Here is a 13,099-nt window from a genome sequence, read left to right on the forward strand (position 1 = left end):
GCATTTTTGTTTACTCTCCTTTTCTAAAGTCAAGAAGCTAAGTTCTCCTAAATGCAGCTGTGTTATTAGGCATTTTGCTCTTCATCTCTAATTTGCTGTTAAATAATAGCATTTGTTTTCTACGTTTAAGTTTCTTAAACGACTTGAGGTTACAGTTAGAGGGGGGGAAAAATCTTACTTCCTTCTAATAATGCTTTTAGAGTTATTGTGTGGACAAAATGTCGACTCAGAATTAGATAACCCCTTTCAATATCTCACACTTTCCTACTTGTGTTTACTTGTCTCCACTCAAAAAAAAGGCTATATATTTTTTGTTAGGGCAAAAATTTGTTTGGCGAAACCACCATATCTTTACCGTCTTTGTCAGGTAGAGTTTTATAGATTTTGAATGGAGTGGACTTCACATTTGAATTGTGGGATTTTCTTTTATTTTAAAAAATTACTGTAAAATTTCAGACATACAGTTGATTTCTAGAGTAGACAGAATTGGAGGTAGGGGAAGAATTGACATCTGATTATGAGAATATGAGATGTTTTATCTTCCCATAATACGTTGCATTGGGCAAGTATTGAGCATGTTAGAATGCGGAATGTCATTTAGGTAATGATTAAACAGTATTTGTGTATATTAACTTATGTGGAGAACTTGCTGAAATTTCTTTTATGAATTATTTTTTATTATAGCTGGTTATTTTTTATTATATTTTGAATTTTCAACATCAATTTTGGGTAGACATGTTTTTGTGTTTTTTTTTCTTCTGGTTTTGAGAGGATACTGTGTCACGGGGTGGGAGGTAAGCATTTTTATTGTCATCTGCCTTGAGCAGTATTCACTTCCCTTATCTGATAACAAAGGGGAATCTTGGCCTCTCCTATTCCTGTTCATAAATGTTCCGGAGAATTAATGTAATACCAAACAGTACATTTATCTGACAGATGCAAGAAAGAGTAGAAGACGTTACAGGCAGTATTCTAGCAGCATGCTGTATTTGTAGTGGAAAGAAGTTACTTTGGAGGTTTGTTAAATCACCCTTTGAACTTACCTTGTTCATTATCATCATTATTTTTCAAGTACAAGTGGAAAGCTGACTGCTGTGAAATGTATTGGAGAACTGGTGCCCTTGCAACTTGGCAAAGCAGAGACAGCTTGGTGAGATGATTAAGCTGCCAAGCAACTGCGTTCCTAATCATGTAAAGATTCCTGTCAATATATCTTACTAAAGTATCAATACTTTGTCCACTCCTATTTTGTTCTGAAAAAGAAGTGTTCATCTTTGTCTCCCCTTTTCCCTGAGGTTTGTGCCAACTCATCATCCTCACCCTTTCTATTGTCCTTGCTGACTTCAGGATAGTAAACCTTTCTTTCTGACGGTCAGTGTGCCCTCTTAAAATTGTGGAAATGTTTCTGTGCCATTCTTAGTTTACACCCTAAATACAGAGAGGCCTGCTGCTCTTGCTGTTGGCTATGATGTATCTCTGTAAGCATTTTCAGAGTATTTGGAGCTGTGTTGTCACTTTGGAAGGACAACAATTATCTCTCTTGGGTCTCAATAAGAGTTCAGATAAAATTCAAATAAATAAATACTCTTCGATTTGCACTCATTTTAAAAAAAGAACGTGAAATCGTGGATGTGCTTTAGGTATATTCCACGAAAGAAGAAGGTAGAGGTATCGGATTGGGTTCAGTTTTGGACCAGGAGTCTAGTCCAACTGGAACTGAATCAAGACTTTTTCCACACTCCTGTATATAATGTTTTTGTGCTAGTACCACCAAACAGGTGCTCTTCAGTGTTATCCACCTGTTTCTGCCTTAATGTTTTGTGCCATAGTTGTAAGTAATTAACTTTACTGATAGACAGCTGAGGAGTGCTGAGCCTCTGTTGACATTTCTGTAGTCAACTTAATGCTTCCTATCACCTTTTCTGGACTGATACGTATAACCAAAGGTTATGCTGGCTCAGTGGTCAGTTCTGTACAAGAAGCCTGGAAGCCTTATAAAAGGCTGATTCAGTAGTACAACTTTGTTTTTGCACATCTTGCCCCACAAACCACAAAAAAAAATTGTTTTCACTGGGTGATACTGAAAATTAATATAAAAATAAAGAAAGGACTGAAAGTGCAGCTAGACGTATGCTGATTTCTTTTGCGGATTTTTTTTACCTCCCTGCTTGAATTCTATGACTGTATTTAGGAGGAGCTTAGTTATTTAGCTTCTTAAAAAGCTATTGTTAACCAAAATTGCTACTATAAAACGTAGGCATGGAGAAGACAAATTAGCATGTATATCTGTAGACATATATATTTGGTCTACCATAAATAAATGCATTGTTACAGTATAAGTATCATTTGGGGAGCTGTTTCAAGTATCCAGCACAGCTGGCTTTTTGTGTAAACAATAAATGATCCATTTCAATCATTAAGTGTCAGTTGATCATTTTTCTCTATTAAATTTGGCAATAATTGCACCTTTTCCATTTCCAACTCAATAGGTACAAACTGGCAAAATTTCAAGCCATGATGAATGAAAGTTGGCTTTTTCTGCTTAACAGAAATGTTCGTGTGCCCTGGATTCTCCTTATTCCCAATGTTTAGACTGACATTTAGAAGAGACTTGCAGATTGTGGGCCCAATCCTGATCATACTTGAATAAGTAGACTTTCTGTTCCAAGTTTCATAGAATCAGAGGCAGTATTTATGTAGCTATTACACACACCATTGTCAAAAAGAGGCCAGATCGAATTATTCTGAGATAAACTCGACTTTTGGTGTGTGTCTGGCAAAGCAAAAGAAATAAAGATCTAAGAAGTGCAAATTGCGGAATTGCAGGCCTTTTTTTTTTTTTTTTTTTTTTTTTTTTTTTTTTTTTTTTTTTTCTCCTTTCCCCCCATGAAGTTAAGCACACCCGAGGGCTCTCACCTGCTTGCTGGCACCGCTCGCCATCCATCCGTCTGTGCGTGCGTCCGTCCGTCCCTCTGCTGACAACGGCGGCCGCGGAGCAGCGGGGAGCCGCAGCACCGTCTTCCCGCAGCGACGAGGAGGGGGTTTCCTGCCCCCAGGGAGCCCGCTCCCCGCGAAACCCGGCGGCTGCCGCACGCCGCTCCCTCCGCGGAGTCCTTCCCCGGAGGAGCCGCTCCTGCGGCCGGGGCTTTGCGGCTAACTTGTTAATTTTTGTGCTTTGCTTTGTTTTGTCGTCCTCCCCCCCTCCCCCCCCCGGCACACCCCACCCCCAAACCGCACTCTTGCGCTCTCCTCCTTGTCGGAGGCGGTTTCTGCTGCTCCCGGGAGGCCAGCCGGGAAAGTCGGCGGCCGTCGCGGCCAGGGGACGAGGAAGGCGCGGCTCGGCGGCTGCCGAGGGGCTCCGCGCCGCCGCGGCCCCGGGCGAGCGGCGCCCCGCCGCCGCCCGGCCCCTCTCGGCCCGGCAATGAGCCCCCGGCGCCCCCGGGCATCGCCCCGCGGACGTGCCGCTCCGCCAAGGGCGGCGGGCGGCACTTCAGCGCCGCGGTGGCTGAGCGCGCACCGCCCGCAGTTTGTTAGTCGTTGTCGCTTGGGTCCTCTCGGCAAGAAAAGTTCCCGCTACTCTGCGTACTCTTGCTGAAAGGTGATTTTATTAAGGCGCATTTTTATAGACGGACAGTGTGCATCAATAGGATGCTGAAGAGTAGATTAAAACAGCTGTATTTATGTAAAATGATTACCCGCTGGACAATAGAAGTGAAGTGATATATTTAGCTACAGGAGGATATTTTCAGACAATACCAGGGCTCTTCATTTCCTCTGGTTTACTTAAAGCAAGGATACGGGGAGTTAGAGGTCACAGTTTGCTCACAGCTTTCACAGAGCACCGCTCGTAACCTTTTGGTTCAAAACAAACAGAAGAAGCGGCACTACAAAATTCAGGTAAAGCTATTTTACACGTCTCTGTTGCTAGAAGCATTTATCAGGCTGAGTGTTTACATTGGCTCAGGACTGGATACCCACCACACATTTGTTTTAAAGTTTAATAATTAAGTGCTTTCCTCCCCTCACTGGCGAAGGTATCCTTTGATGCCCCTCGATGTGCATAGATACACAATCTCTGTCACCCGCTTGAGTGCTAAGTTTCCGTCCTGATGCTTTTCCACCAAATTGCGTCGCCGGATCTGCAATTCCTTCCTCACTGCAAATTAAATTTAATTAAACAGTTTACCTAAGACGTATTCGATGTTTTGTGTGAAAAGCAAACTGATTTCCTTGTTTCCTTGAGTAGTAGATTTCATTAGAGAACCACCAAATACAATTAACACAAAATCTATGGGCATCGGGCGCATCCCCAAACTCCTTTTCCTTGTTTTGCGAGCGAGAGGAGCCGTCCCTGCCAGACAGGGCGGCGAAGACTGAAACATTAGTTCGATAAAACAGCTAGGGGGAAATAATCATTTTCTTCCAAACTGATGTGGGAAATAAATTACGAAGGCAGTCGTTTTCCTTATAAGGTCTTTTTTGCGTTTGTCTAAAAGCCGAAAAAGCACCATGACTAACACAAGTTTTAAATAAATGACAGCATTTCTTCAGAAATACAATGATACAAAATTGGCTTTTTATGACTGATTTTTGTAGCATGTTCTTCGTGTGTTTTAACTAAAAGGTGGGGAAATGACAGAAAGAGCGCCGTAATTTCCTGGGATTTAACTTTTTATTCCTTTCTGCAGATACTATTTGGGCAAGAAATCCCTACTGGAATAATTTCGGTGACCCCCTTCATTTTAGGGAAGTGCCTCTAACATTATACAATCAGTATTCAAACCTGGTACAGCTCTGGGCACAAGACGGTGCTCCTTCTCCAGCCCAGTCCCACAACCCTGGAGACAGCGGTGCGATTATTTAATTTTTAATAAAAATATATTTATTTTTGTGGGGGGGGGAGAATCGTATTTGGGGAATTTTTTTTTCGGGGGTGGGGAAGGCGAGGACGTGGGGGAGCCGCAGCCAGGGGACTGCCGAGGGGGGACCTGTCGGTCCCCCGCGGAGCGCTGCCGCTGGCCGCTAGTGGGAGCTGTGACCCCGTGGAAGTGCCGCGGGAGGCGGCGCGGCGCCAGCCCGGAGCGCGGCGGCGGAGCGCGGCGGCCGCCCGCGGGGCCCGGGCGCGGCGCCCTCCGCGGCCCGCGGGGTCCCGCCGAGCGTCCCGCGAGGCAACGCGCCCGCGGCGCTGCCCGGGGTTAACTCCCGCTGGCTAGAAATAAATTATAAAACGAAGTAAAGTGGCCAGGTGCTGGTGAGATACGGGGTGGGGAGTGGGGGTAAAAAAAAAATCTGAATTAGGAAAGTATTCCCTCCGCTTCCCCCGGGGAACAAGTGTGGAAGCGGCCCCGAGTGACGGACAGGGAATCCGCGCCCGGCGCAAAGCCGGGCTCCGCGGCGCTTCGGAGCGGCCTTGCGTGTCCGGGCGCCGTTTGCTCGGGGACGGCCCGCGGCTAATCGTCCTCTAACAGCATGAGCTCCGAAAGCCGAGAGCGGCCGTGGGAAGGGGCGGCCCGGAACCGGCCGGGGGAGCACCCGCGTCCGCCACTTGCCCCGTCGGGGTCGGGGGCAAAAAGTTGCGCGGCGCTGAACACGGCGCCGGCCCGGGGCGGGGTGCGGACGGGACGGGACGGGACGCGGACAGGCGCGTCTCTGGGCGCTTGCACCGCGCAGCGGAGCGCGCAGCGGAGCGGGGGCCGCCCGCGGCAGCACCGACGGCGACAGCCCCTCGAGGGGCGCGCAGACCTGGAAGCGCGCTCTCGGGCTGCGGGTTCGCGCTGCCCCGCGCCGCTCCCTGCCTGGCGGCACCCCTCCGCGCTTTTAAACGGAAACGTGCTTAAAAACGCTGCGTTTGGGGAAAAGAGTTTTTTCGAGGGGAGGGCAGTGGGGGGGGGTCTTTCTTTTATTTTTATTTTTTTTTTAATTTAATTTCTTTGTTTCCCACCCCCACCCCGTCCCGCCGCGGCCGGTCCCGCCGCTCTCACACGCACAGCCGGAGCAGCGGCCGCTCCGCGGGCGCGGGGCGGGGCGGGGGTTACCTGCCGGGGCGGGGCGGGGCGGGGAGGCCCCGCCCACCGCCCGCCGCCGCGGCGCTAAGTGACGGGCGCGGCAGCCAACCCGCGCGGCGGCCCGGCGGCGGCCCTATGAGCGGCGGCGGCGGCGGGGCGGGGCGGTGCGGAAGCGCTTATATGGCTACGGCGGCGCGCGCTGCCGCCGGCCGCGCTCCTGCGCCGGGGACTCGCCGCGGCGGCGGCAGCAGCAGCAGCAGCAGCAGCAGCAGCAGCAGCAGCAGCAGCAGCAGCAGCAGCAGCAGCAGCAGCGCGGGCTGAAGGCGCCGCGGCGGGCACGGCCGCGGCTGGCGCCGCTCACTCTCCTCCGCATCCTCCTTCTCCTCCGCCGTGCAGCGCCGGGCTTTGCTGCCGCTGCGCGCACTGCGCATCTCGCCGCGGGATCGAGCGAGAGAGGAGGCAGCTGCGGCATCCCCCCGCCACCCCTTCCCTTTCTTTTTATTATTGTTATTTTTTTAATTAATATTTTCCACCTCTTCTCTCTGCCCCCGTCGGGGGTCTCTGCCCACGCCGCGGACAGCGGTGCCCCCTCCGCGGGGAGCCGGAGCCCTGCGGATGCGCCTTCCGGGGACTTGGGGCGCTGACTCTCCGAGTGGATTTATAGACTCGCGGGCGCGTCCGAGCTCCCCGAAGCAGCCCGGGCCGCTGTCGGTGCGGATTGCAAACTGCCGGGAGCAGCGAGAGCAATAAGAGACGCACAGGAGGAACCTCCTTGCCAGGGCTGTGTCCCTTTCTCCCACCCCCTTCATTTCTCCCACTTCCATTTCTTCTTATTTTCTTATTTTTTTAATCCTTTACATGCGAACCTCAGACACTGTGAATGTGTGTGGCGCGCACTGGATCCAAATGGGAGTTGGCAATTTGAGTGGCATCTTCCAAAGCAGCCGGGAGACCCCGAGTAAAAGGAAGGACTGAGGCATTTGCATTTTGTTACTGTTGTTGTTACTTCGGAGGTAGCTTGGATCTTACCTCGCAGGAGAATTTTCTACATGAGAGTGGCATACATGACTCAGTAGATCTGCCTGCAGCTCTCACCGAGTGCCATCGTCGACCCTTCGCGAGTGATTTTTCTTTTTTTTTCCTTTTTTTTTTTTTTTTTTTTTTTAATTTTTTCCCCTCCCTGTAAATCGCTCCGGTTTTTGGGGATACCGGGCACCCACCCTGCTGTTGCTGTTGAGGTGCAGGGGAAATCGCACAGAGGAGTTGGCGAGGCTTTGGCAAGGGACTCGGTGCCGCTTTCGACCATGGCAGCGCGGAGGCGAGACGCCTCCTTTTGGAAGTACTGTTGGGGAGTTTTGATGGTTTTATGCAGAACTGCAATGGCGCGGTCGATAGTTTTAGACCCGATATATTGGAATTCCTCGAACCCCAAGTAAGTTTGCATCCTGTTTCTGCCTGCCTTTCCCCCCACACCCCCAGCCTCGCCGGCGCTGTCCTCCGCGGCGGTGCGCGGGGGGCGCCGGTGCCGCAGCCTCCGCCGCGGCTCGGGAGCCAAAGACGCGTGGCCGGGGAGCGGCCGCGGGGAGAGGGGCCGCGTCCCGGCGGAGCCTGCCCCTTGCCGGGGGACGGGGGTCCCGGCGGGACGGGGGCGGGCGGCTCCGCGGGGCAGCGCCGGGCTCCGCTGCCCGCGCAGGCGCCCGGGCTCGGGCAGCGCCGGAGGCCGCAGGGCCGGAGGAGGCCGCAGGGCAGCGCTGCCAGGAAGGGGTGATACTCTTCAACTTCTCCGTCTGCAGATGCAAATTCATCCCCTTGACTTCAGCGAAGTTACAGCTGCTTATAGCAGGGCTAAATTTGGTTGTGGAGTTGATGGTATCGAGGCACATGTCAGTGAGTAATGAACTAAGCATTACCCATCACAGAACCATTTAGTGTCATTCTTCATTAACAAATTCAGACAAAAAAAAAAAAAGTACATGCCTTCTCAAGACTTCACTCTCAAAGCACACCCTTAAAATAGAAGCATGTCCTTTAAAAACCTTCTTTATTTAAACATAGAAGAATATATCTTTTGGGGAAAAGGGGCTTTTAGGAAAGTAGCTTTTTCTTCAGAAAGATTGCTGAAGTCAGTGGTGGAAAAAGTAATTCTGCTGTTACTGTTGCTGTCCCCTTTCCTTTTGATGTGCAAAACAAAAAATGGCTGTGTTTAGTTATGAAGTATATTAAAGCTGTTGTGATACTAAAGATATTTTACTTTAGCAAAAATCTATTTTTTCCACCATAGGAAGAACAGTCTATAATGAGTTTAGGAAGTCTTGTACCAGAAATGGGTAATAAATCTTTTTTCATTCAGCTTATCATTTTTAATGAAATACTTAAATCAAACCACATACTTAAAGGGTCACAGACATAAATTTCAGCATATCCATTGTGTATTAATTGAATTTAGAATTTCCCATTAAATTCAGTAAGTACATGTCTTGTTCTCCCAAGGGACTCTTTAGAAGAAACCTTAGGTGGTGATGAGACAAGAATGAAATATTTCCTGGATCAGAGACTAAATCTGCCTTGGTGGCAGGATCTACAAGAATTTAGTGAAGCTTTCAAAAGTTTGAATTAGAAGTAGCAGCTGAATAAGTTTGAGTAATCTTGCTTTACTTTCATCATTACCTACCATTGCTTTCAGTGAAGAAAACCTCATTGCAGATTTCTGCCAGTAATTTTCAATAATGGAAGCACTTGTCTAGTTTGTCTTTAAGCTTTTAGAGAAAAACTAAGAAGTTTTCTAACTTCTCATTAAAATATGGATGCTGGTTGACAGGAATACTGTGGACTACTCATTTCACATTTTTTTTTTTCTACTGTTATGTGATAAATGATTGTTCTCTATATACACCAGGTGGGAAGCCAGTTAAAATAAAAAGTTTAGCTCAGTCAGTGGCTCTGCATTTTCTGTGATGCTGTGTGGTTAAAGCCGCCTTTGGCCTGAGAAAGATATGATGTGATATCTGAGAATAAAGTGAACGAGACAACTATAAAGCTGGCTTTATAATGCTGTTTGAGTTCTCAGAAGTCAAAGGCTGTGAGCCTAGGTTGCATTGCATTAGTGGGCCTGCTGTGATTTGTGCAAAACACACTCTGCTCAGCCGTAGGGGAGGAGGGACAACTGCATCCCCAGCCCTGTGAGCAATTTATTCCTACAGAGGTCACTCTTCCAATGCAGAACAGCCTTGGTGCACTGGCCTTGCCTCTGCCATTCTTCCAGTCCTAACCTGCTTCACTTTCTTAACTTACCTTGATAGCTTTTATTAGCCATCAGTGAAATGAAAGTATCCAAGTAGCTGAATTCAATCCTCCTTACCATGCCTGGGGATACACTTCCTTTATCAAATATGTGTTGTTTCCATTTGGCTAATTCTGAACTACTTGATTACAAAAAAAAAGGTTTGAATGTTGTTAATGGTAGATCTAGTGATAATATCTAATTACTTTTTTCAACTTAAATGCATGCTTAAAAATAGGTTCTGCTGTTGATGTAATTGAATTTTCTTGAGTGATTCATTGAGGTTTAATCACCGCAGTGAAGAAGTACGCTATTAAAATTAGTCTTTTCAATTGCCGAGGCTAGTGATTTATATGCCACTTGGAGGCCTGCAGTTTGAGGAAGCTTGCAGATGCATTACCAATATTGCTGTTGGTAAGACAGCTCCACTTCTTGCTAGTTCTTGACACAATTGTTTGCCTGAAGGATACTGGATAATTTCTCCTTAGACAAGATTGTCCTCACTCGGGATTCCAGCTGAATGTTACCTTAAGAAATATGATGCTGAATGGATCTAAGTACAGTGTAGTAATAGAGCTCTTTCCTAGGTTTGTAGTAATAACTATCTTAGGTTAACTTATTCATCAAAGCTATGCGTTTAACTCTATTGAAAGTCTCAACACATAAATCCACTGCACAGTAGGCAATTAAATGCTGCAAGAAGTTATTAGTCAGGTTAATATAAAGTATGAAATAATAAATTTTAGGCTGAGGTGAACATATAAACTGAATTGGTTTTGTACTGAAGTTTAGAGGTTGTAATTTTTAGCAGGTGGCTGGCATTGAGAGAGTGCAGTAGCTATTTGAACAGTTCCCTCCCCTGTTCAGCTCTCCACCCCCTTTTTTTTTTGAGATTTACTTTCATTGCCTCAATCAAATCTGAAGATATGTGTTTAAGTGACACGCATAAAATAATTATACTTATGAATTAATAGTTTGAGAGGTTAAATGTCACTGTTGCTATCAATTTTGATAATCTTTACAGACTTTTCATTTGAAGAGCTTAAGATTTTAGATCTTGAAAATATAGTGAAAATTATTCTATACACTTAATTGCTGCCGAAGCTTTTTAATCGAGGGACTTTCTGCATGTCTTGTTTCTGCCAAGATAAATGTATTTAGATAGTGTGGATTACCTCAGTTTCACCTCACAATTGCTTAACACTGCCTTTGAACGATATGGTAAAATGTAGTGTTATGGAGTGAATTTTATTTGTCAAATATTAGAGGAATGTCATACAAAGACATGTCTAAGTGCTGTTATTCCCTGCATGCAATAAGCTGTTCAGCAAAGCAATTCTTAGTAACTTACACAAGCTTACCTTTGCAAGTGGTGCATTTGACACTGATTGACTTCCTCTATCTCTAATAACCAATTATATATGGGATATTTCACAGCCAATCTCTGAATAAATGCTAAGATGTCAGATGTCTGATAAAATAAACTACAATTGATGACCCCTGTTAAATGGTCCATTCAGTGGCATATAGACTAGTCTGCTTCTCATTGTATCTGAAATTCTTATTTTTGTAGGTAAATAAATGCACATTCACTATCGATTGAATAGCCCCTTGAACTATGCTCTGCAGTCTGCATTTGGGTTAATCTTGTCGGTTTTAATATAGAGAGGAAAAAAGGAGAAAGCACCAGGGGTGGAATTGTTAGTGCTTTCACATCCACATTCCTCACATTTTGTCAGGATGATAAACTGTAGGTAATGGACAGTCGTTGTTTCACAGGACAACCGAGCCAACTGAAGTACAAAGAGCTTGCTAAAATGATATCTCACAACATGTTTGGTAGTTTCTTTCTAGACAAGAATTTATTTGGGAGCCCTGTGTCATGGGACTGCACTTCTTAACCTCAACAATTACAGCTTCAAGCTGAAGAAACAGAAGTGGAAGGTTAAAATGATTTAAACACATGCTTCTAAATTGTACCTGAAACATAGCTGTTGACACTTGGCATGCTAATACAAGAAGTGAGTGATAGTTTCCAGTCCATTTGATATCTCTGGCATTTGTAGCCAGGTCTACAGGTGACTTAGCAAAATGAATTCTGAACAGACTGAAAGCTGAATTTTTGACTTGGTTATTTTTGCCAGTCTTCTATATCATGAGTATAATTGTCATATTATTTATAGTAATTATCTTGAAGCCTGTTATCTACAAACTGTGCTAAGTTATTTCATTTTGTTTAATGAATTAATTGCCTTCAGAAAGGCAGTGACTAAATTCAAGCTAAAATCACTAAGTTTTCCCCCTGCGCATCTCCTTGTCCCCTCCCCCTTCCCCCTTTTTTTCTTGCCTCCCTCCTTTTTTATTTTATTTTTATTTTATTTTTTTTAACTGTGGAAAGATCGCATTGCTTTAGTGTGATACTTAGGATTGTCTCATTTGGTAAATGTTTCTATAATGGGAAATCAGTGGAGAACTAAGGTGACTGCAGTGGCATGCTGGCAAAGATGAGGCCTTTCAGACCTGCACAGCAGCCATAACCGGGTTTTTTAAAGATCTGATCTTAATGTATCATGCAGCCTGCAATACTTGAAATTGCTTATTGCAAATGAGAAGAAAGTATTCTTCTGAGGAAAAAAATAGTGATTAAAATGTTCATGTGTGCCTAATGTCTGCCTGCCTTGACTGCTGACATAAAGAAACCTGTTTTTCAGGTCATTTATCATACATCTACATAGATTTGCTTATGAGCTCATTCTTTGTGAGGCGTTGTGGAAACTTAAATAGGAATGTTTAACTGATCAAAGTATTTTAAAATATGTAGTGCCATAGAACTATAAACTTTAACCAGAGCACAGTTCTCCTGAGTGATTTTTTTTTTTTAATTATTGTTACTTTGGAGATGATGGGAGAGGGGAGAATTGGGGAGGGAGTTATATGAAAAGCAAAGGAAGGGAGGATGGCAAATGGACAGTGTTAGAACAGCTTGGAAAAACTCCTGTGGCTTCATTGTCTCCTTAAAGCCAGAGAACACAAAGACATACGCAGTTCAGCCTTTCTCCCATGATGGAAAATGTAAACCGTTGACACAGCTCCCATGTTTAACTTGTTTAATTCTCATTTTAAATTCAGTACTATACCAGCCGTGTGAACTCTGAAGATTTCTTTAGTAATCCATTTTGTAGTTCCGAATCAAAAACAAAGTGAAAAGGTCTGACACAATTTGCTTTTATTTTTAGGCAAATCAACCCTGGTCATAGTTAATAAGGGGATTACAACCCAGACTAGGTCTTTACAGATGTAATGTAAATCAAGGGCAGAGTATAAAGAAACTGATCCCTTTTGATTGAAGTATGGTAAAAAGGCATAGAGAAACTAGCAGCAGTAATCTGATTGTATGGCAATAAAACCACCATTTTGTGTCTTTCAGATAAAAATAATGTGGTAAATCCATGCAGTTCATAAGATGTAAAGGCAGATAAAGGGTGATGCCATGGCAACATATAGATTAGCTTGATGTTAGAAATGACACGTCTCTGAAAGGGGTGTTAGAAACTAAGGGCCTTGCTCCGGGCTGTAAGGTATTATGTGAGAACCGCGCAAAACTTAGAGGCCAGGATTAGAAAGTATGAAAGGCCTGCTTGTGGCTTGTGATGGTTAAAGCAGTAAAGAAAAGCTGCTCAGTTCTTGTTCATTGGTGGTGTATAATATGGTAAAGATGGATTTCATTTACTACTACTTTTTTTTTTTTTTTTTTTTTTTTTTTTTTTTTTTTCCTAACTGAGATTTGGACTGATTAAAACTTCAGATCACTGCA

The 13,099-nt window shown here is 45.2% G+C and overlaps 1 protein-coding gene across 1 annotated transcript in view; it reads left to right on the forward strand.

Annotated features, from left to right (window-relative positions):
* Positions 1 to 6,232: 6,232 nt before the first annotated feature.
* Positions 6,233 to 13,099, forward strand: part of EFNB2 (ephrin B2) — a 45,342-nt gene continuing 38,475 nt past the window's right edge. Inside the window, exon 1 of the mRNA XM_062566789.1 lies at positions 6,233 to 7,437. Coding sequence (XP_062422773.1) covers positions 7,310 to 7,437 — 128 coding nt within the window. The 5' untranslated portion in view covers positions 6,233 to 7,309. The remainder of the gene's footprint in view (positions 7,438 to 13,099) is intronic.

Source organism: Rhea pennata, chromosome 1 (genome assembly GCF_028389875.1).
Source record: "Rhea pennata isolate bPtePen1 chromosome 1, bPtePen1.pri, whole genome shotgun sequence".
NCBI classification, from domain to species: domain Eukaryota; kingdom Metazoa; phylum Chordata; class Aves; order Rheiformes; family Rheidae; genus Rhea; species Rhea pennata.